General features: G+C 38.9%; 1 protein-coding gene across 1 annotated transcript in view; it reads left to right on the plus strand.

Moving 5' to 3' along the window:
* LOC143886486 (alpha-mannosidase-like) overlaps window positions 1-21,098 on the plus strand; it is a 98,863-nt gene that overhangs the window by 28,828 nt on the left and 48,937 nt on the right. The window contains exons 13-19 of the mRNA XM_077390473.1: window positions 6,297-6,362; window positions 6,439-6,495; window positions 8,748-8,967; window positions 9,192-9,328; window positions 12,701-12,769; window positions 12,857-12,916; window positions 13,051-13,122. Of these exons, the coding sequence (XP_077246588.1) occupies window positions 6,297-6,362; window positions 6,439-6,495; window positions 8,748-8,967; window positions 9,192-9,328; window positions 12,701-12,769; window positions 12,857-12,916; window positions 13,051-13,122 (681 nt within the window). The remainder of the gene's footprint in view (window positions 1-6,296; window positions 6,363-6,438; window positions 6,496-8,747; window positions 8,968-9,191; window positions 9,329-12,700; window positions 12,770-12,856; window positions 12,917-13,050; window positions 13,123-21,098) is intronic.

Below are 21,098 nucleotides of genomic sequence, written 5' to 3' on the forward strand. Positions count from 1 at the left end.
TTGTTTTTCAGTCTGGTGTTTATGTAAGGGCTTATTCTTGGTCGATTCAGAATCTTGAGGGTTCGTTTCAAGCTTCTTAGTTTGAATTAGTATGAGTTAGAATAACACTTGGCAAATTTTAGCTGCTTTTTTAAATTCTTGAATATTGAGTTCCTTAGTTACATGAGTGTTGTTATTTCCTTAATTTTTGGTGGATGTATTTTGTTGCTTATAGATGGCTATTAATGGATACTTTTATGTACTCATTTTTTCGTGTGAAATGAGAATTTATTGTGGAGAAGGAATCATAAAAAGCAAGTCCAATGGATCATTACTGGAACCTCTCTATAGGACCTAGGAGCTTACTTAGAAAGCTAAGTGATTATCGCTTCTAAAGTTTAACTGAATCCTACTTCTGACATGCTTACTCTTGATTAAGATTGTGGTTCATATTTTGGTGATTATTTTTTGTCTAAAGGACCGTTTTTCTCATTTCGTAATGCTTAATGGAGTGTATTTAAAGATCGAAAGTTGAAATACTCATTTTAGTGTATTTCAAGCTTTAACAGTTAATTTAAGTATAAAAGTAATGTGAGATTTTCTACTGTTAGAAGGTGTATATGTGCCAAGGGCACTTTTGTCCATGTACTCTTCTCCTTTATATAAATACATTACTGAGGGGGAGACCTCCCTAACTCACTCTTTCACTTTTCTCATTCTCTCCTTCCTTCTCCTTCAACATGGTATCAGAGCCCTAGGGTTCTTGGTGCCCTAGGGACCACCTTGAAGCCACCTCCTTGGCTTCTCCTCTTATTCTTCTTCCCTAACTCCTCCTCGACCTCCCTCCTCACTCCAGCCCCATCCGAACCCAAATCAGCCTCCTCCCCCACCCAAATCTCCCTGCCATCCACCCTCGCCCCACCCCAGCTCCGGGTGGCACCCTCGCCCCTGAAACCTCTCCAAGTGGCACCCTCGCCCAACCAGACCCGTGCAACCCCCGTTTTCCCCCACCCAGCCCCCGCTGACACTCCTCTCCCTCTAGAAAACCCCTCCTACCCTCCTCTTCCCACCCCTGCCCCACCGCGACACGTCTTTCCTCACCCCCAACCCCCGCTTCATCCAGCTCCTCTCTCCCCATTTTCCTCCCTCTTTCCCACCCGACAACCTCTTCTCACATCATTTCCCTTCCCTTAGCTTAAAACCCTTTTTTTTGTTTTTCTTTTCCCCTCCTCGCTTGACCTTTTTCTCTTCTTAATCTCCCATACGGCCTAAATTTCTTTATTCTTTCCTTACCTTTTCCACGGCTCCGATTTCCTTGCCACACTCATCGTTTTCTTTGCTTTCGAGGCCCTATAATACCTCATTATTCTCTTGTTCTTCATCGGAGGCCTTCTCATGCCTCATTCTATTCTTAATCTGCATCAGAGCCTCGATCTCCTTTTTTCGCTCGTCTAGTGGCTCTTCCTTCCTTCACTTTGCCGTGCCGTTTGTGTGGTTGAGATTGTTATTCTCTGCTTGTCTCCATGGATTCTCCTGTCATTGAGGGTCCCTCACTTGGCCTTGCTTCTTGGCCCCGCTTCTGGGGTTCATTCCCCTCTACCACCTACGGCTTTTCCTTCATCTTCCCATTCTTCATCGGCAGATGGTTCATTCCCTCTGATGACTACAGTTAAACTAGATGGCTCCAATTATCTTCCTTGGAATATGGCCATGGAGACCTACCTCCTCACTCGAGGCAAGGTCAGCTTCATTCGTCGTGATCCTCCCTCTTCCTCTGACCCACATATGAGCGGTGGGAGCAGGATAATGCTCTCATTCGTACCCTTCTGTGGGAGAGCATGGCCCCTAATGTAGAGCACGACGGCGGAAGCGATCTAGATCTGTAATTTTTTTTTTTTTTTTTGAATTTGTTTTGAATTTCAGAGAAGATAGGGATCTTGATTGTACTTTGGGCGTGGAGACTCTCGAGATCGGATCAAGCACGGAATCGTAGGCTGAGAACCTTGCATGCAACAAAGGATGAAAAGATAGGAGAAATTGAAAAGAAACTACAATCAATAGTTTGCAATTCTCATTTCTCAAGAAAAACAAGAGAAGAGAAAATTTCTCTCCTAAATTTAAACCATCAAAGAGCATCTATAATGAGAGACTATGGGGCTTTATATACTAGCCCATTACAATATGAAATGACTTAACTACCCCTAGTAGGCTAGTAAACAAATGACCACTAAAGACACATGACAATAAGAAAAATACAAACATGACTCCACATGACTAATACTAGTGAAACCAAAATAAACCTACACTAGGGAGATAGAGGCTGACGTAAAATGCCCAGGGGATGCTCCTGCATCACAACACATTGCTAGCACAATGATGTGCCTTCCCAATTCCTAGCAAATTTGGGCCCACCTACTCTGGGGTTGACAACCTCACCCGCATTTATGCCACATATTCACAGTGGATGCACCTTCATCGTGGTGACACTTCTCTATCTGCATACTACAGTCAGTTTGTCTCCCTCTGTTAACAGCTTGACGTTTTTATGCCTCTTACGTTTGATCTGGCACAAGCCGCTCAATAGTGTGACCAACTTCATGTTGTTCACTTCCTTGAGAGATTAGGCCCCGATTTCCTGCATCTCCTTCAGCAGATCTTCGGCTCCAACACCATGCTCTCTCTCATGGATGTGTACTCCCGTGCTTAGTAGTGCCTCTGCCAGTGATTCTTCTCCGACTATCTCCAGTGATGGTTTAGCCCTCGCCACTTATGAGCCTGGTGATCGTGCTACCTGTGGTGGGGGTACCTTTGGTCGTGGTCCTGGCTGTGGTGCTCGTGATGGTGGGCGCTATTTTGGTGGTGGACGATGCCCAGGGGGTCGTCTCCGGCCCTACCGTACTCATTTTCAACGGGAGGGACATCATGTTGACACTTGCTATGCTCTCCATCCAGAGCTTCGTTTGCCTCCTAAGCCTCGTATAGGTCGCTCGACCCACCTTTATACTCCTGGCCATTTAGATGCTTCGGCCTCCTCTTCTCAGACCAGCCTTGCGGCTACTACTGGTGGTTTCTTTCTCTCCCACGCTGACTATGAGGAGTTCTAGTGCTTTCCCTTGAGCAGTCGCCCTTCCGGTGCCGGTTTTGCCCAGTCAGGTAGCTCTCTTCTCTCTAGCTCCAGCTCCTGGATCATTGATTCCAGAGCCTCGAACCATATGACAGGTAATTCTTCATTTCTTTGTTCCTTTCGACCATTTCATCCTTCTGATTCTATTACTCTGCTTGCTGATGGGAGTACTACACCCATCTCCGGTATTGGTAGTATCTCTCCTCGTTCTGGTCTTACTTTGTCTTCCGTTTGTGTTATTAAATCCCCATTTAGCTTATTTTCTGTTAGCCAACTTACAAGAAGTCTTAACTGCTCAGTCTCATTTCATCCTTATTGTTTGTTTCAGGGCCTTCGACTGGGAGAACGATTGGTCTGGATCGTGAGGTGGATGGTCTTTTTCGTCTGGACTGTGGTCCCTCCAATGTCTTTTTGTACAGCTCCATCGACGCCTATCAGTGGCATTGTCGCCTTGGTCATCCCTGTCTAAGAGTGATTACAATCGACATCTATTGTTTCTTCACCTTTCAGTTTCTTTAGTGCGAGGCCTGTGAACTTGGAAAACACCATCGTGTGTCATTTCCTCCTAGGCTTATTAGTCGGGTCTTGCACCCTTTTGAGTTAGTGCACTCTGATGTATGGGGTCCATCGAGGACTACCTCCCTTTTTTTATATAAATATTTTCTTGTCTTTATTGATGATTTCTCTCGTATGACATGACTCTTTTTACTTAAAGACCGTTCTGAGGTCTTCTCTACTTTCGCTCTTTTTATGCTGAGATAACCAACCAATATAACTGTCCGCTCAAATGTTTGCGCACTGATAATGCTCGAGAATACTTTTCCAGCCAATGGCTTTCAGGATTTCCTCACTACTCATGGCATCCTTCATCAATCATCATGTCCTCACACCTCTCAGCAAAAGAGTGTAGCTGAGAGGAAGTTGAGAACCTTATTGGATGTGTCTCACATTCTCCTTATTCAAATGCAGGTTCCTAAAGTTTAATGGAGTGATGCCATCCTTACTTCTTGCTTTCTAGCCAACCAGCTCCCCTCCTTGGTCCTTTGGGGAGCCTCTCCCTTTGATGTGCTCCACCCACAACTTGATCCATTTCCTCTCACCCCAGGGTCTTTGGTTGTGTGTGTTTTGTCCACAACCCTGGTCCTAGCTTCGATAAATTGGATCGTAGGCTGAGCGATGTATCTTTCTCTGCTACTCCCATACCTAGAAAGGTTATCGATGCTATAGTCCTCGGTTACGTCGGTCTTTCGTCTCCGCCGATGTTACCTTTTTTGAGTCTGAGCCTTACTTTACTACTCGTGAGCGTAGTAAAGGCGTCCTTAACCAGGATCTTCCTCTTCCTGTCTCGGTCATTCCGGATCTCATGGCCTCTTCCTCTCCTTCTATGTCGGATCCAAAGGTTCTTCCTGCGCCCGAGGCCTCAGTCTCTCCTTCCTTCCAGGGCCCGGAGGATCCTCCCCGCCCTCCTCTAGCTACTACAAAGACGTATCAGTGATGATTGAAGTCTACATCACATTCACCTCTGGTAGAGCCCTTGTCTTCTCTGCCGGAGAACCCAACCACCAGTTCTCAGGTACCTCTCCTTTCCTCTCCCAGTGCTACTACATATTCTCCCATCGCTTCACGCACTCGCTCACATAGCACTGCTCATCCTATTTTCTCTTTTGTTTCATATGATTCTCTCACCCTTATATTTCGTAGTTTTGTGTCTTCTTTGTCTTCTGTCTCTTTGCCGCAGTCATTGCCAGCAGCCCTTGATCATCCCGGTTGGCGTGAGGCTATAGATAATGAGATGGCTGCCCTTCAGGCTAATCAGACTTGGGACTTGGTTCTGCTTTTTCCTGGGGCTTGGCAAGTGGGTTGTTGTTGGGTCTAACCGTCAAATACTTACCCGACGGGACTGTTGAGCGCCTGAAGTCGCGTTTGGTTGCCAAAGGTTACACTCAAACCTTTGGAGTTGATTATACAGAGACCTTCTCGCCGGTTGTAAAGATTCCTTTTGTTCGGGTTCTCATTTCCCTTTCAGTCAACCGAGGCTGGCCCTGCACCAGCTAGATGTAAAGAAACATAGATAAGGTTAATTTCAAAAGAAAAAAAAAATCTACTAACAGGCATTGTCGCACATGTCTAGAACAATAAGGTTCATTCTAAACATAGATATTTTACATGTTTTGAAAGCTGTTGTTATAGGTGATGATTGTGCCATTTTTTACTTTTCTACATATTCATCTTAGTATTGGAACATACATTGACATTTTCTAGATATATGGGTTATGCGGGTGCATACAAGAAATCAATCTTCCTACTTCTGTCAAACTTACTACGGAATACGGACCTTGGTCCCCATAGATGTCGACGAACGTCTACCGAAGTCGACGAACGTCTACCGAAGTCGACGAACATCTACCGTAATCGACAAACAATGCCTAGAATCTGTCGGACTGCATCAGGCTTACTACAAATAAGAAAAAAAATATCTGAACGTATATTGTTGAGTAAATAAGCCTTACAACAACATGGCGATATCTACTAGGGTCGATCTCCCATATCCTTCAACAATTAGATATTAGGGTCCATAGGGGCGTCAATAGGTTTAACACCTAGTATCCTTGTCTCTTTTGTCAGTTACATGCTTCGTCTGTGTTAAACTGATACCAATCGTCGACCGTGTAATTTCAATACCAAGTAGTGCAATGGCCCCAAATCTTTTAGTTTGTACATGCTTTTGCAAATACCTCTTAATTGATCAATTTTCCTTTGGTCATGCACAATAACTACATGTCATCCACATACATAGCTAGAATCACAACGGTAGTTCCTCGTCTTAATACAAATGCTTTGTGAGCCACATGGCTATGAGAAAGCACCTAGGTGGTAATAATAGTGCTACACTCATCAAATCAAGCAGAAGGAGAAAAAAATAAAATCAGCAAAGTATTGAACACACCATAAAAGCACAATTGAATTGTTGTGTCGTGCAACGATGAAAAATTGAGTACAAGTTTTCTCAAATATATTACAAAACATGCAGGGTCTTATGGTAGCCACTTTTATCACCTCAAGTAGGTCCTAGAGAGTTGTATGTTTCTTTTAAAAGATGCTAATGTTTGAACATCCGTCGTTCTTAGTCATGATTTAGTCTATTAGTCTCTCTTATCTAACATTTTGTAGGGGAATTTTTTGTTATTTGTAGTGTCATTTGCTCAACATCAGCTACTGCCCACCAACTGAAGAAGAAATTCCAGAAGGGAAAAGCTTAGTAAGTCTTTCTATTGTTTATATCTTGTATTAAAATGTGGATTTAAGGATATTATGTTATGGGCTAAAATTTTCAGGTTGTAGTGGCGTACAATTCTCTTGGATGGCTCCGTAGTGACATCATCAAGATTCCAGTGAGTATGATGCTTTTGTTTAGTTGGTGAGATTCTGATTCACGGCCTTTGCTTGCTAGAAATATTCAACAATTCAACCTTTTTCTTGTAAAATAGCTTAGGAAGCATATTTGATGTTGTTTACATATCACAATGTATCATGTCAGAACCAATGATTGAAAGTGAAATTTTCTATAAACTCAATGTCAAAATTTCTGTATCATGCTATTGTCTCAAAAATTGTTCTTGAATCTATGGGCCTCTTTAATAAAGGTGCCACTTTAATCACCCACTCATTTGTGTGTGTGTGGATATCAAGTAAAAAAATGTTAAATTTTCGATGTTTTCCACATTATAATCATCACCTAGGTCTTAAATTTGAGTTTCGGTCGGCACAGAAACGAAAACATTTTGGTTTCGGTGATAATTTCTGTGGAAATCTTGTAAAATCACGGAAAAGTATGGAAACATATGCAAATGATGGAAATTTTTAATCTTTAAAAAAACATATGCTAATGATGAAATTTTAAGATGAAACTTTGGGAAATTCAAGAATAAACACAAATACATACTTAGAAACCATCAAATAGGCAACAAAACCATCCATAATGGCTTAATCACATCGAACACCTAGTGACATACGTTGTCGCGCTTGTCTAGAACAATAAAGTCAATAAAGAAGTACAATGTAATGAAGTATAAGAAAGTACAATGACCAGTTCCCCCTCTAAGGACCCCAACTCTTTGTCAATACCACATAGAGTTACGAGGTATTATTGGTCCCATGTCGATCTGACATCCCATGCGTAAGATACAATTGCTTTTTTGTGTAGTTAAATGATATCGCCTACGAAACATCACTCTCTACATTAATGTAATGAAATGAAATGAAATGTAAATAATAGCATCTTTCCATTTTCTGTTGTTCTAACCATTTTGGTCAAATTTCGGTTGAATTTTGGGATTTTTGGTTGAATTTCAGTAATTTCGGTCAAAATTTCATGGAAATAATGACGTGAAAAAGAAATCATGTAGATTTTGTTTCGGTGGGGATGGAAATTGAAACATTTTGGTCGTTTCGGGGAAATTTAAAACCATGATCATCACCCTCTCGATGTAAACAATGCCTTCAGGCACATGCACCATGCATGACTAGTTCAAACTGGTTTAGTTTGTTTGTAACTCTTCCTTCCTCGTCTTCTTCCTTAGCATGAGAGGGTTTTCGAAGGCCGCTTCTACCACATAAGAAAATTGGGGTCTTTAAAAAAGTCATGTTTTCTGTTATACAATACTTAATTAGGATAAATCTTACGAATCATACGATTTATGGGCGAACCGTAAGATTTAATTAAAAGTCACCCTCGATGTAAGCAATGCCCTCAAGCACATGCACCGTGCATGACTGGTTCAAACTGGTTTAGTTTGTTTGTAACTCCTCCTTGCTCGTCTTCTTCCTTCTCATGAGAGGGTTTTCGAAGGCCGCTTCTACCACATAAGAAAAAGGGGGTCTTTAAAAAAGTCATATTTTCTTTTATACAGTACTTAATTAAGATAAATCTTATGAATCATACAATTTATGGTCGAACCGTAAGATTTAATTGAAAATCCTGAGATTCATACAAATTACGTTTCAATCATAGGATTCAAATCGAAATCCATAAGATTTAATTTGAGTTGTGAGATTTGAATAATATTTTCAAAACAATGGGCACGTCCCATATGCAGCATCCCACATGCAATAACGTGTGCCATGCATTACGCATAGAAACCTTAACCTCATAAGCCCAATGAAAATAGTCTCTCAAACTTATTCAGCTGGCATCATCTAAGGCAATGGTTTTAGAGTGCTATATATATGCCTCGGGGTGACTATGATTTTACATTGTGATAAAAAAAAATTTACTCCTTGTAACTTTCTGTGGCATTCTTACTCATGCGTGGAAAGCAGTATGAAGTATATCATGAACTTGTTTTTTCATTATTATTTAATATGTCATATCTTGCTTCAAACCATGACTCTAGAACTTGGCTATTTTTTATTCAATATTATAGGCCTTGATCAGGTTCCAAATTTTTTTATCTTGAAAATTTACATGTTTGTCTAACAATTGGATACTAAATGATAGCTCATCTTTTGTTCCATATCTATATAGTCACTCTTTACAGGACATTGGACTCCTATTCTTGTTTGACACGAAACTTAATTGTTTATTTACTCCATGTTCCAGTTTATTTAATATATGGTCTTTTCTGAGCGGTGCTCTTTCTATTAGGTCAATGATGATAATCTTGTTGTACGAGATTCTAGTGGCAATGCAATTGAGGGACAGTATGTGGTTGTGGATAATGTTACAAGCAATTTAAGAAACTTCTATACTCAGGCCTATCTGGGAGTGTCATCAAATGCAGTCCCAAAATATTGGATTTTATTTCCAGTGTCTGTGCCTCCATTTGGATGGAGCACTTACTTTATTTCCAACACTGGTGGGAAAGGTGGATACTCAATATATTTCATATGTTTAATATTGTTATTTTTTATTACTCAATATATTCCTTTTGTTCATTATTTTTATTTTCTATTCCTTTGTTATATAATATTTTCTAAAAAAGTACACTTTATCGAATAAAATCACCATGCGTATTACAAGATTCACTTTAGTTCACTTATTTGACTTTTATGTAATTTTATTTCTAATGCTCTATGCTAAATGATATAGGAACGGGCAGAAGTGGGTATCTCTCGGTTATGGATTCTCCACAAAATGAGACATTTGAGGTTGGTCCTGGGGATTTTAAGATGTCCTTTTCATCAACATCCGGACAACTAAAACGCATTACCAATTATAGAACAGGGGTGAGTTATGTTTTGTTCTCTTAATTATTCACAGTGTTTACTTTGGAGGATTTCTATTTAACTTATGAATGCTCTTTTTCTATTTATGAAATCATTCAAGGGCTGAGATTTGATTCAATGTTTTTTCTCCTATTCTTTTGAGGTGCTTTAGTGGCATTATCAGCTCATTAATGGGTCATATGAATATTAAGAAATTTCCAATCCATCCAGTGACAGCCCAACCGATTTGGATGGTAAGGCTTTCTGTTCGTGTTATGAGAGTTGTGATTGATTTAAGCTGAAACTAAGATAGTATATGCTGGTGATACGACTCGAATCTTGAGGTGTCCAAGACAACCTCAATAGTCTAAAGTATGCGATCATGAACTAACATGCCCTCCAGGCTTAGAGCTAAGAAAGAAACGCATGTAAAATATAACCCTCGCTCCTAGTAAGATATAAACAGATCTGAAAACCTCTATTCCATGAAGCAACATGGAGGAGTGGGTGCCATTTGTCCCCCCACGTGGAAAGCAGACTTTAAGTTTTAGCCTATTAAGCACTTTTCTTGTATGAAGAATGAACATACTCAAAATATCACATTTGCTTGTAAATACGATAATTGGTTAAATGAATCTGAATAAAATATGCGAATCTGCATTTTGTGAACTTTACAGGAGAAACCATTTTCACCTGGCAACTAGGAATAACTTACACCTCAGGAACATAAAAATACTTTAAAAAGGAAGGAATGGACTTGAAAAAGTAAGGAATGGACAATGTACAAATGTATCTATTGGGTAAAGAAGACCATCACCTAGAACAATACGCGAGAAACCAGAATAAGGAATGGGTAAGACATTTTACCTGGCAGATTTGGATGGCACCTGAATCAACAACCCATGAAGCTTTTGATGGAGAGAGAGAGAGAGAGAGAGAGAGAGAGAGAGAGAGAGAGAGAGAGAGAGAGAGAGAGAGAGAGAGAGAGAGAGAGAGAGAGAGAGAGAGCCCATCTGATTTGTAAGGGCCATTAGTGGGAAATGCTGGTACTGAGAATCGTAGAAATTGTAGCAGGTAAGGGTTATGGTTATTACAACCACATCTTATAGATGACAGATATTGGCGGTCCCCCATAGTAGGAATCGATATACCCAGAAGCACGCGGGTATTAAGGTGACTGGGCGGGAGTACTGTGGTGCTACGCAAGGTCAGCCTACTTTGAGGGCCTCCTTGTCCATGACAAGGAGGATAGTAACCAGGTCGAGAACTACAACCGTTCCCTTGGCCAAGACTACATCCATGGCCTCATCTATGACCTCAGGATTTTTATATCATTGCGGTTACTTGGTTTCAGCTTATTTCTTGTCATAGATATCAGTGGAATAGTGAATCCGTCAAGCAGAGGAAAGATGCCCCAAGGATGAGCAATGGGAAGGATCTAACCCTTCATTTGAAGATAATTGTCATTGGTAAGCTTATGGTAACAAGCTAGGAGAGAATAGGAATACGCTGGAAGATGATGAGATAAGAAAAGGATGAAGAATGCGGTGAAATTGGGTTTTGGCTTTTTGAGTGGGAAAGAAGTAGATATAGGGTTCTCGATTTGAGAGAATAGAAGATCCAAGGTTTTTCTGAATTTTAAATGGAGAGGAAGTGTGTCTAGATTTTCGATTGAAAAGAAAAGGAAGAAGAGAATTTTTAAAAAAGGTGAGATATGGAGAAGAGGATTAAGGACTTAGGTTTTAGATTCATTATAGAGATTATAAACCCTCTTTGATCCTATATAAAATTGATGAAGAAGAAGAGGAAGAAAAGAAGGCAATGAGAGTAGAGACATAATTTGCATAGTGTGTATTATCATTAACCAAAACTTAATAATACAAGGGTTATATGCTACCAGTTGTAAATTTGTAATTACAAAATTACCCTTAATAACCAAACAAATTCTCTAGTATACGGTTCGTTAGTTAATGTCAAAATGTAAGTATAATCATAATTGAAAAGTGTTAATGTACAAAAGAATAAATAACACCTTCTCCAACAGCTTAAGCTTTTGGAGTTACTGGTTGTTTCACATGGTATCAGAGCAAAGGTCCCCAGTTCAGACCTCCTTGCTGTAAAAAATCCACATGCAATTGTCAAACCCAAATTGGGGCCACATGTGCCGCGTGTAGGCCGACCCCAAGAAAGAGGGGCCGCACGTGAGGGGGGAGTGTTAAAGTATAACACCTTCTCCATCAGCTTAAGCTTTTGGAGTAACTGGTTGTTTAACAAAAAGTTTAAACATGTTTCTTGAGTAAAGACAAGTCTAAAAATTTGAAATTAAAAAAAACAAAAGGAAAAGGGAAGGGTTGTGGACTGTTTGTACAGCCGCTTGAAGGGGTTATTCCAAGTCTATAAAAAAAGATTTATAGTAGAACATGGATAAGACATTTCTCCTCTCTAACTTTGAATTAAAGCCCCTTCCTTTTCTAGTATTTATGTCTGATCTTTCATTTGGTGGCCTCTCTTCGTATTTCCAAACCAAAGTGCATAATCACTATTGAGGATTAAACTCATTATCTCCTGGAGGTGGACATGCCAAAACTGTTTCTCAAACCATAGTTTTATCTTTCTGGTGGAAAGTATCACCTTAAAGAGAGTGGCAATTGATAATACACCTTGAACCTTTGATTTCTTTGTCAGTTACAATCCTACTTCATTGAACTACTATTTTTGACATCCAGATCCTATATCTGATTCCATGTAAAACAAAGAAACAGGATTTTGGAAATATGCTCAATGTTATTCTTGACCCTTCGGCTCAAGGAAGATTATAAAGAATGTGCGGAGATGATGAATCCACTGTTTTCTAACCTTTTGGTTTAAATATGTTACGAAGGATGTGTGAACATAACTAATTTGATATACATTGTACAAGAATGCTTGAATACACTTTACTATTGATTATGGGAAATGTTATCAGCACAACAATATTTTGATATTTGCACAAACCAAGCTATCTTTTCTTCTTTAATTGGCTAGTGAGAGGTTTTTAGGAAATGTAATAACCTTTTGACAGCTCTTTAAATACTAAAAGACAAGTTGATTTGTGAAAATCCCAAAATATGGTTGTGCTGATATCATTTCCCTTGATTAATGATTTTTATTTTGAAATGGTCCTAGATTAATGAAACTAAACTCAAGTAATTTCCACAAGAGCTATTTTTTGACATCGACTTGTTTCGTGTTCAATTTTTCTTTTTTGAATGGTATTGTTTCTTATTTAATTAGATTACTCTTAGTAAATTTCTGAGCATATTTGAGTTCAAATGCATGTGCTAATAATCAATATGGAAGAACTTCAGAATTTAAGATGAAATGTTTTTCACACTGACCATTGCAATGCATCAGGTGGATATACCTATACAACAAAGCTATTTGTGGTATGGTTCAAGTGCTGGCGATAGCCAGGACGGACAAGTACGTAACTCCCATGCTTAGAGCTAAACCGTGTTCTAACTTCATCTAGTTGTTCTAACGTTTTTGTGTATTTGTTAATTTTCCAAGACCTCTGGAGCATATATATTCCGGCCAAATGGCTCCCCTCCTATAGTTGCTTCAAGATCGGTAAATCATTTTATTATACTTCATGGACATCCCAAATTACTGAAATCTAATTAAAGGATAAAATCACAAAAGGCAATGTTCTATTTACTATTTATGGTTTAATTATTAGTTAATACAATTGCATTTGAATACAGGTGCCCTTGAAAATCGTCCGAGGGCCTCTAGTTGATGAAGTTTATCAAAGTTTCAGCTCGTGGATATACCAGGTTGTCTTCTTATTTCCTATTAAAATAGTCAGTTCATCAAGTTAACAATTTTGTGTGGCTTAATAGTATTGTTGAGTGAAAAATGACAAGGATATTTCAGAATTTCATTTCATTATAATTACTTTTCGGAATAATTTGGGAAGTGTTTTGTTTTATATAGTTTTTGCTCTTAACCGGCATAGTAAGCCCAAAATCTAAATGCATAGCTACTAATACCATGCTTTTAAATTTCCATCGAAACTGACACTAAGCAACCGAAATGTTTCTGTTTTCATCCCTAATGAAACACATACTGAAATTGAAATGCGTACTGAAACCAAAACCATAAGTGTAAGTATGTTTCAATATCTGTTACATAATTATATTTATATGACTTGCATGTGAAATGTGGTGCATGCATTATGTATAAAATTTATATAAATTAAATATGACATGTGGTGTGTATTGAATTATCAGACATACGTGGCAATTTATGTCACTAGGCGATGTTGAACCATTATGATTGGTTTTGTTGGCTTATGTGATGGTTTTTGAATGTGTATGTGCTTATTCTATTCATCTTAAATGTCCATCATTTGCATATTGTTTCTGTGAAACCAATTATTCGAAAAGCTGAAGCTGTTAGAGATGGCATTGTTTAATGTTTTATACTTTAACACTCCCCTCACGTGTGGCCCCTCTTTTTAGGGTTTGGCCTACACGTGGCACATGTGGGCCCCTCTTTTGGGTTGGCCATTACATATGGATTTTTAATATCAAGTAGTTTTGAACCCAGAACGTTTGCTCTGATACCATGTGAAACAACCAATTACTCCAAAAGCATAAGCTCTTGGAGATGGCGTTATGTAATCTTTTATACTTTAACAGTTTCCATACGTTTCCGTGATTTTAAATGATTTCCATCGAAATTACCATCTGAATCTGGCATGTTTTAATTTCTTTCACCACCGAAACACATATCGAAACCAAAACCTGAAACCTTGACTGATTCATGCTGGTGTTGGTAGAAACAGAGTATCCAAATAGAAGTTTAAAACTTATTTTTTCTACTTTTGATGTTGATGCATGGGATGGTTGGAGGTAGTTTACAGCTGGTCGTGTTTGAGTATGAAATAATAAGCCATATCATGTCGTTCTGAATGAAATAATCTTTTTTATATTAATATTTTAAAGGACCATATGTGACTGAATACTCTTGACAATGTAATTTTTTCACCTGGTTCAAATACCATATCGCATCTTCAGAAGGGGGGCATACCCTTAGCAGCGTACTATGCTTCCTTGAGGAGCAAATGGGAGGACTATGACCTGTATCGGCGGTGCAAACCTGTTTGTTCCATTGATGCAGCAGCTTATAAAGATTTGGAGCAAGCATAAATATTTGACTTCCAGATTGGATTAAGCAAGATTATGAGAATGCCATGATACCTATCCTTCATCAAGACCTTCCTCCCACCTCTTTGGGTTAGGTCTACTACTGCACACAGGTGAAGAGAGTAGGCAGAGTGACATGTTGCCCAACTCAAGACAAGATCAATCTGCCCTTGTGACAGTTTCACAGAGGTAGCAGAGGTGGGAAGAAGTATGGAAAAGCTCAAAACGAGAAGGATAGATTTAGTATGGACATTGCGAGCATTCCGTACACATAAGGAGATATGTTGGTATTTGCATGTTCGTTCTTATCAATGGCTTCACATTTCTCATGGACATTGTACGAGATGTCAAGAATGTAGCATTGAATGGAGAACATCAAGAAGTCTATATGCTGCTTTCCCCAACATTCAAGGTTCTTAATAGCTGTTGATGATTGAGGAGAAAAGTTGACAGAGAGATGAGAAAGACAAATGGAGAGAAGTGAGAGTCAAAATCAGACCTCTCACAGAATATATATATATATATATATATATATATATATATATATATATATATATATATATATATATATATATATATATAACACTTTTACATAGAGGGCGAGGTTTCTGAGCTAGAGCTCTATAAATACACCATCTCCATGTTGTTTGACTCATCCAACCCATTCATGCTATAGGACCTCACAGAGATATGGTGTTCCTAACAAACCATCTGCTTACCATAATCCTAACCATTCAATCTATAGAAGACAATTTTCTAGCCATCCATTCTAAACCTCCACAAATCATAACCCTAACCATAACCTATAACCCTAACCATAACCATAACCATAACCATAACCCTAATCATAACCCTATAAAATGAATGGGTTGGATGTGTCAAACAACTATGGGAATGGTGGTTTCTGAGCTAGAGCTCAGAGACCTTTTCCTAATATATATATATATATATATATATATATATAGGGTTCTACGATGAGAAAGACTAAAATACCCTTAGACGGGCACATAATTACTTCACCCTTCTAACAGTAGCGAAGGAAATGTATTCAGGATTAAAGAAATTATAGTATGGGTTCAAAGGCTTTGAGTGTGTCTTGATAGCTTTAATTGAGCAGTGAAGTTGGGCTTCTTCCAGAGCCACGATGGTCGCACTCTTTGTTAAGAACATGGTTTCAAATTTCGGTTTCGGAATGCGTTTTGGTCCTCACAGAAACAGAAATTTCAGCCGAAATCCGATGAAATAATTAAAAAAAATATTTTATTTCATACAAAATTTCTGTCGAAATTTTGGGAAAGTATTATTTAATTAAAAAATCGAGATTTTTGGGTTGAATTTCCATAAATTTCTGACAAAATTCGGACAAATTGAAAAATTTGGCCCAGAAAGTACACAACGTTTCGGGCATTAGTGATTTCGATTTTGGTATTGACCGAAATCCAAAATTTAGGTCCGAAATTTCAGATTCCGGTTGAAATTTAAAACCATGGTTAATAAAGAGGGAATATCATTGACTGCATTGATTGTCTATGTAGATGGTATCCTGTTAATTGGGAATTTACCTCCTGAGGTGAGAAAGTTGAAGACGTTATTGGCAAATTTAAAATCAATGATTTGAGGTAGCTCATATATTTTCTAGGTATTGAAGTTTTTTTTTTTTTTTTTTTAACTTGGAATTTATCTAGGAACGCGGGGCGGCGCCTTAAATTTATTAATAAGAAAAACAAATAGTTATAAGAGGAGGACATAGAACCTTGCCTCTAACCCATCAAGATACAAGAAGAGGAAAAATAAAAGCCCTTTACAAAGAAGCATTCAATATTTATTTTGTGCGAATATAAGGGATATATACTTGATCGCACCTTACATCTCCTCTAACCCAATCCCAATAAACTGCATTAATGTTGGTTTCACAAGCATGATCAGACAAGCTGTCCACAACAAGATTATCTTCCCTGAAAATGTGTGTAGTAGCAAAATGCATAGCAGAAAGAATATTTCTTATTTCTTTTAGAATATAGTGAATGGAACAAGGTGTTTTGTCTTTACCTTTGATGATGTTGACAAAGACAAGAGTCACAGGACTATGATATTCAATCCAGATTTTATTAATCCCTAAAGCAACACAATAGCAAAGACCATCTCTCATAGCTCTAGTTTCAGCCATTATGTTAGTATTCACATCTTAGAAAGGGGAGAAAGAAAATCTTACTCTACTATTATTATCTCTAGCAATATCTGATGCAGGACAATACCTAATCAGGGGAAATTCCTACACTCTTGATGGGATAAAGGCTTTAGGAACTATCTAGGGCTGAGTTAACACGTGATTATTCTATGGGCAGCAGCAATAATGAGAATTAAATTGCAGTCAATAAATAGAAAACTAACAATTAACAAGAATTAACTTTATACAAACCAATCAAAAGATAAATATTCATAGGATGATTTGTTAATAGCAAAATTAGTTCTAAACTACCTGTTAGAATAAGCTTATGTAGCCTAAGGGCATTATAGTCTTTTCATATTCTTCTCATAATAAATATATATGTGTGTGTTAGGGCAAGACGGCTAACACACAACATTTCATTCTCGAATATCTCGGTTAACATGGTATCAGAGCCCTAGGGTTCCTCGATCCGAGGGACCTCCATTGAAGACCTCTTGTCTTCCTCCATTGAAGTCCATGCCCATGCCCTAACTCCTTCTTCCTCCTTTTTTTTTCTTTCTTTCTCCTCCCCTTTTTCTCTATACAAAACTCAACCTCTTCCCTGGTTGCCCCCTTGGAAAACCCAACCTCTTCCCTGTTTGCCCCTGCGCCCCCGTGAAAACCCAGGTTGCCCCCCTGAACACCCCCTGGGAAACCCAGGTTGCCCCTGCGCGTCCCCCCTGATATCCCAGGTTGCCCCCTGCGCGTCCCCCCTGAAAAACCCAGGTTGCCCCCCTGTACGCCCCCCTGCGTGCCCTCCTTTCTTTTTTTTTAAACATCTTTCCCCATCTTCTTTGACCTATAAGGGTAGCGTTCTTCTCTTCTAGCCGTCGGGTGTTCCTGCCATAAATCTTCCCGTTACATTTCTCACCTTTTTGGTCGCGGCTCCGCTTTGTTACATTTTTCTTTGATTCCTACTTAATGACTTAAGCTTTGTCTCTATATTTCGTTGTAGTTGCACAAGTATGAGGCTTCGTGCTTGTTCTTTCGGGTCCTTCCGGCGGATGTTTGTGGTTTTTCCTTCTGATTGTTTATCTCCGTGGTGATTTGCTTGCCTATATTTGGCTGCCCTTTTCTGTGGGTGTCTGTGATTGTTGTGGTGTGTCTTGTCTGGTCTGCTTCACCGTCATCCCATTTGAGTTTTGGTGTTTATTATGGCCTTGCCATTAGCTTCTTCCTCTGGTTCATTTTCGGTGTCGGTGACCTCTATGACATCCATTAAATTGGATGGTGCTAATTACCCTGCCTGGAGTCGTTCTGTTCACCTCTATCTGCGAGGTTAGGGCAAGTTACGTTTCCTCACGCCGGATCCTTCGAATCCGAAAGATGCTGGATATGATCAGTGGAGTCAGGAGGATGCCCAGCTCCAGTCTCTTCTCTGTCAGAGTATGGAACCAAAGATTGCGAGCCACATGCTACTTCTGGATACATCACAGGCAGTCTGGTTGCGTGCCGAGACACTTTATTTCGGCAGCAACAATCTCACACGGATTACTGATGTTTACAGTGACTTCTTTTGTATCTTGCGTGGAGATAAGACCATCGCTGAGTACTATTCAGATTTTGTTGGTCTTTGTGAGCAGATTGATATTTATCATCCATCGTCCACCGACCTTAAGGTCTTGGCTCAACAGAAGAATGAGCTCCGTATTACTCGGTTTTTGGATGGCTTAGGGCCTGAGTTTGTTCCTCTTTGGCAGTAGATCCTTGGGTTAGTGTGGGACCCGATCCCGCGAGAGGGGTGGTGGCGCGCGAGCCGCCGCGCACTATCCCTTGGTCTCTCGTACCCACGCGATTGGCGTGTGCCTTTCATTATTGATTTTAATTCGTCTTTTATGTGAACTTGGGATCACTAAGGCAATCCGAATTCCACACAAAAGAGACTGACAGAGTCGCCACCTAGATGTGGGATCTAGGACCCATAATTAACCAGAAATCTAGACTCGCTACCTGGTTACAAGAATGGAAGGTATGGGGATTTATCCACCACATGCACCATTCCTGCCCGATAATCGGTCTTCAATTCCAAAAGTTAACTCTTTTAAATTCATTTTTAATGGCTCATTCAACTCTCTTGTTAATGTGCTATCTATGTGACATGCATCCTATGATCTAATTTCAATGTGAATCCTAAATGTGTATCTTGATTTCTTAATTGGTTTGGATTCAATCTAAGTGAAAGTTCTCCTAAAATTCTAATTTCATGGAAAATCCTAAGTGATTTGATTGTTTCAACAGTTTTAAAAGTGATTAGCCCGAGTCTTCAGATGGTCTGGTATTCATCCAAAGAAGCCTACGTATCCCCGCCTCCACGAGAATCAAGGCAACGTAGTTCTTCGCGCCTATTCTAAGCTAGGATGCCTAAGACACCTAGACTTCTATCCTAGACTCGATCTAAAAGACCGAACCGGTTATTAAAGTTTCTTGTACGATTATTTAAATTTCAGTGAATTGTGGATTTTATGACACCCTATATGCCCTAACTAAATGCAGATTAGCCCTAAGCTAATGCAGGTGGTTCTTACAACCTATGTGTGACTAGGCTGTATTTCTTAAGGAAAACCAAGGGTGGACTAGCGTATCATACTCTAGTCATCACTCGGCGATGTGGATCGCCGACTGACCGGACGGAGGCGCTCCTATAACTCTAGGACAGACCCCTAACTCTAAAACAAGCACACAACAAACAAACAATCAAATAACCTATCAAAAGAAAAACCCTAACTCTAAAACTCTCTATCTAGGAGAAACTCCTAACTCTAGAAGAAGATCTTTTGAAAACAAGATTTTAAAGGTTTTTTAAGAAGGTTTAAAATAGTTATTTACAAAAAAGTTTGGCTGGACTTGGGATATAAATCCCAAGCTGCACTACGTACCTCGGAAGAGGATCAAGCCAACGTAGTTCGAAACGAACTCTCAAACTACGCTTCTAAAAGAAACACTCACACTTCAGATTTTTTAAGGTTTTTTTAAAGTTTTCAAATGTTTTTGAGTTTTAAATTTCTAATGTTTTTGGATTTTAAAGCTTTTCCAATGCTCAGGACCTTTAGATGAATTCACTCTTACAGAGAACAAACAAGCATAACCATAAACTAGGGCAAAGCCCTAAAGCAAAAATGGAAAACCCCAAACAAGCAACTAACGCCTCAAAGAGACGAACCACAACAAGAAAGATAGCGTCCCAAGAAGAGAGAAAACGATCCAAGATCCCAAGCAAGCAAAGCTTTAATAAGACTGAGTTAGCCTCTAATCAAAGCGAAGTAATCAACAACTCTAAAGGAGAAACTCCGAACTAACAACACTAAAGAGAGGAACAAATGAGTCAGAGACTCTCTAATACTACAACTTAGAGGAGGAATGAGTCAAAGACTCCCAAATAACGCCAACAGAAGAACCAATGAGTCAAAGACTTCCTAGTAATACAACAAAAGAACGAATGAGTCAAAGACTCTCTAAAAGAAATGGAAACATGAGTCAAAGACTCCAATAACACCAACTAAAGGATAGATGAGTCAAAGACTCTCTAAGAGAAAAGAAAACACGAATTTGCACATTTGGCAGAGGTAAAACACCCAGCCGGGCCGGACAGCTACCTAGCCCTAGGGTGCAACAAATGTGCAACCCAATACCCATAAGGGTAGGGGTATGGAGCCAAGCCGAGTAGGGCGTTCTTCCAAAACCAAACGGCGCACAAAGAGGACTAACGAGAGAATGAGACCGGGCGGGTCTCCCAAACACACACAAAGATGAAGGCGCTTTAGAGATTTTAAGATGATTTTCAATTAATTTCAATTTTTTAATGGATTTTACCAATTTTTAACCATATGAGTGATTTTACAAGTGAAGCTGTTGCAAACGAACTCGAAATGAGTTGAAACTTCTCCAGCAACAAGATATGATGAGATGTAACTTACTGGAAGATTTTTACAGATTTTTACATTAAACTCATATTTAATATGGATTTAAAAATTAATTGACCAGATTGCAAAAATAACACATAAACTACTAGAAATAGATATCTAAATTCCATGAAATTTCTACAGTAGTAAGAGATAAGTGAAAATAGCATACTGTGAGATTTTCATGAATTTAGAAAACTATTTACTATCAGTTTCGAATTTTTCAAATTTCAAACCAGATTATGAATTAACACTACAGCTCATATGAAACAAGATCCAAATCACTTGAAAATTTTACAGAAGCAAGAAGTATAGAATTTAAGACTACTGTAAAAATTTGGAGAATTGTATCTGTGATTTGACGTCAGTAACAATTCTCCCAAAATCTGCTGATTTTCAAAGAAAGCATAAAATTATATACCAAACAAAATCCAAAAATTCTCACAAATTCATGGTAGAATGTATCATTATCATATTATTTTCCCACGAAATTT

Source organism: Tasmannia lanceolata, unplaced genomic scaffold (assembly GCF_043159265.1).
Source record: "Tasmannia lanceolata isolate RefF3 unplaced genomic scaffold, GAP_Taslan_0.1 ptg000011l, whole genome shotgun sequence".
NCBI lineage: Eukaryota > Viridiplantae > Streptophyta > Magnoliopsida > Canellales > Winteraceae > Tasmannia > Tasmannia lanceolata.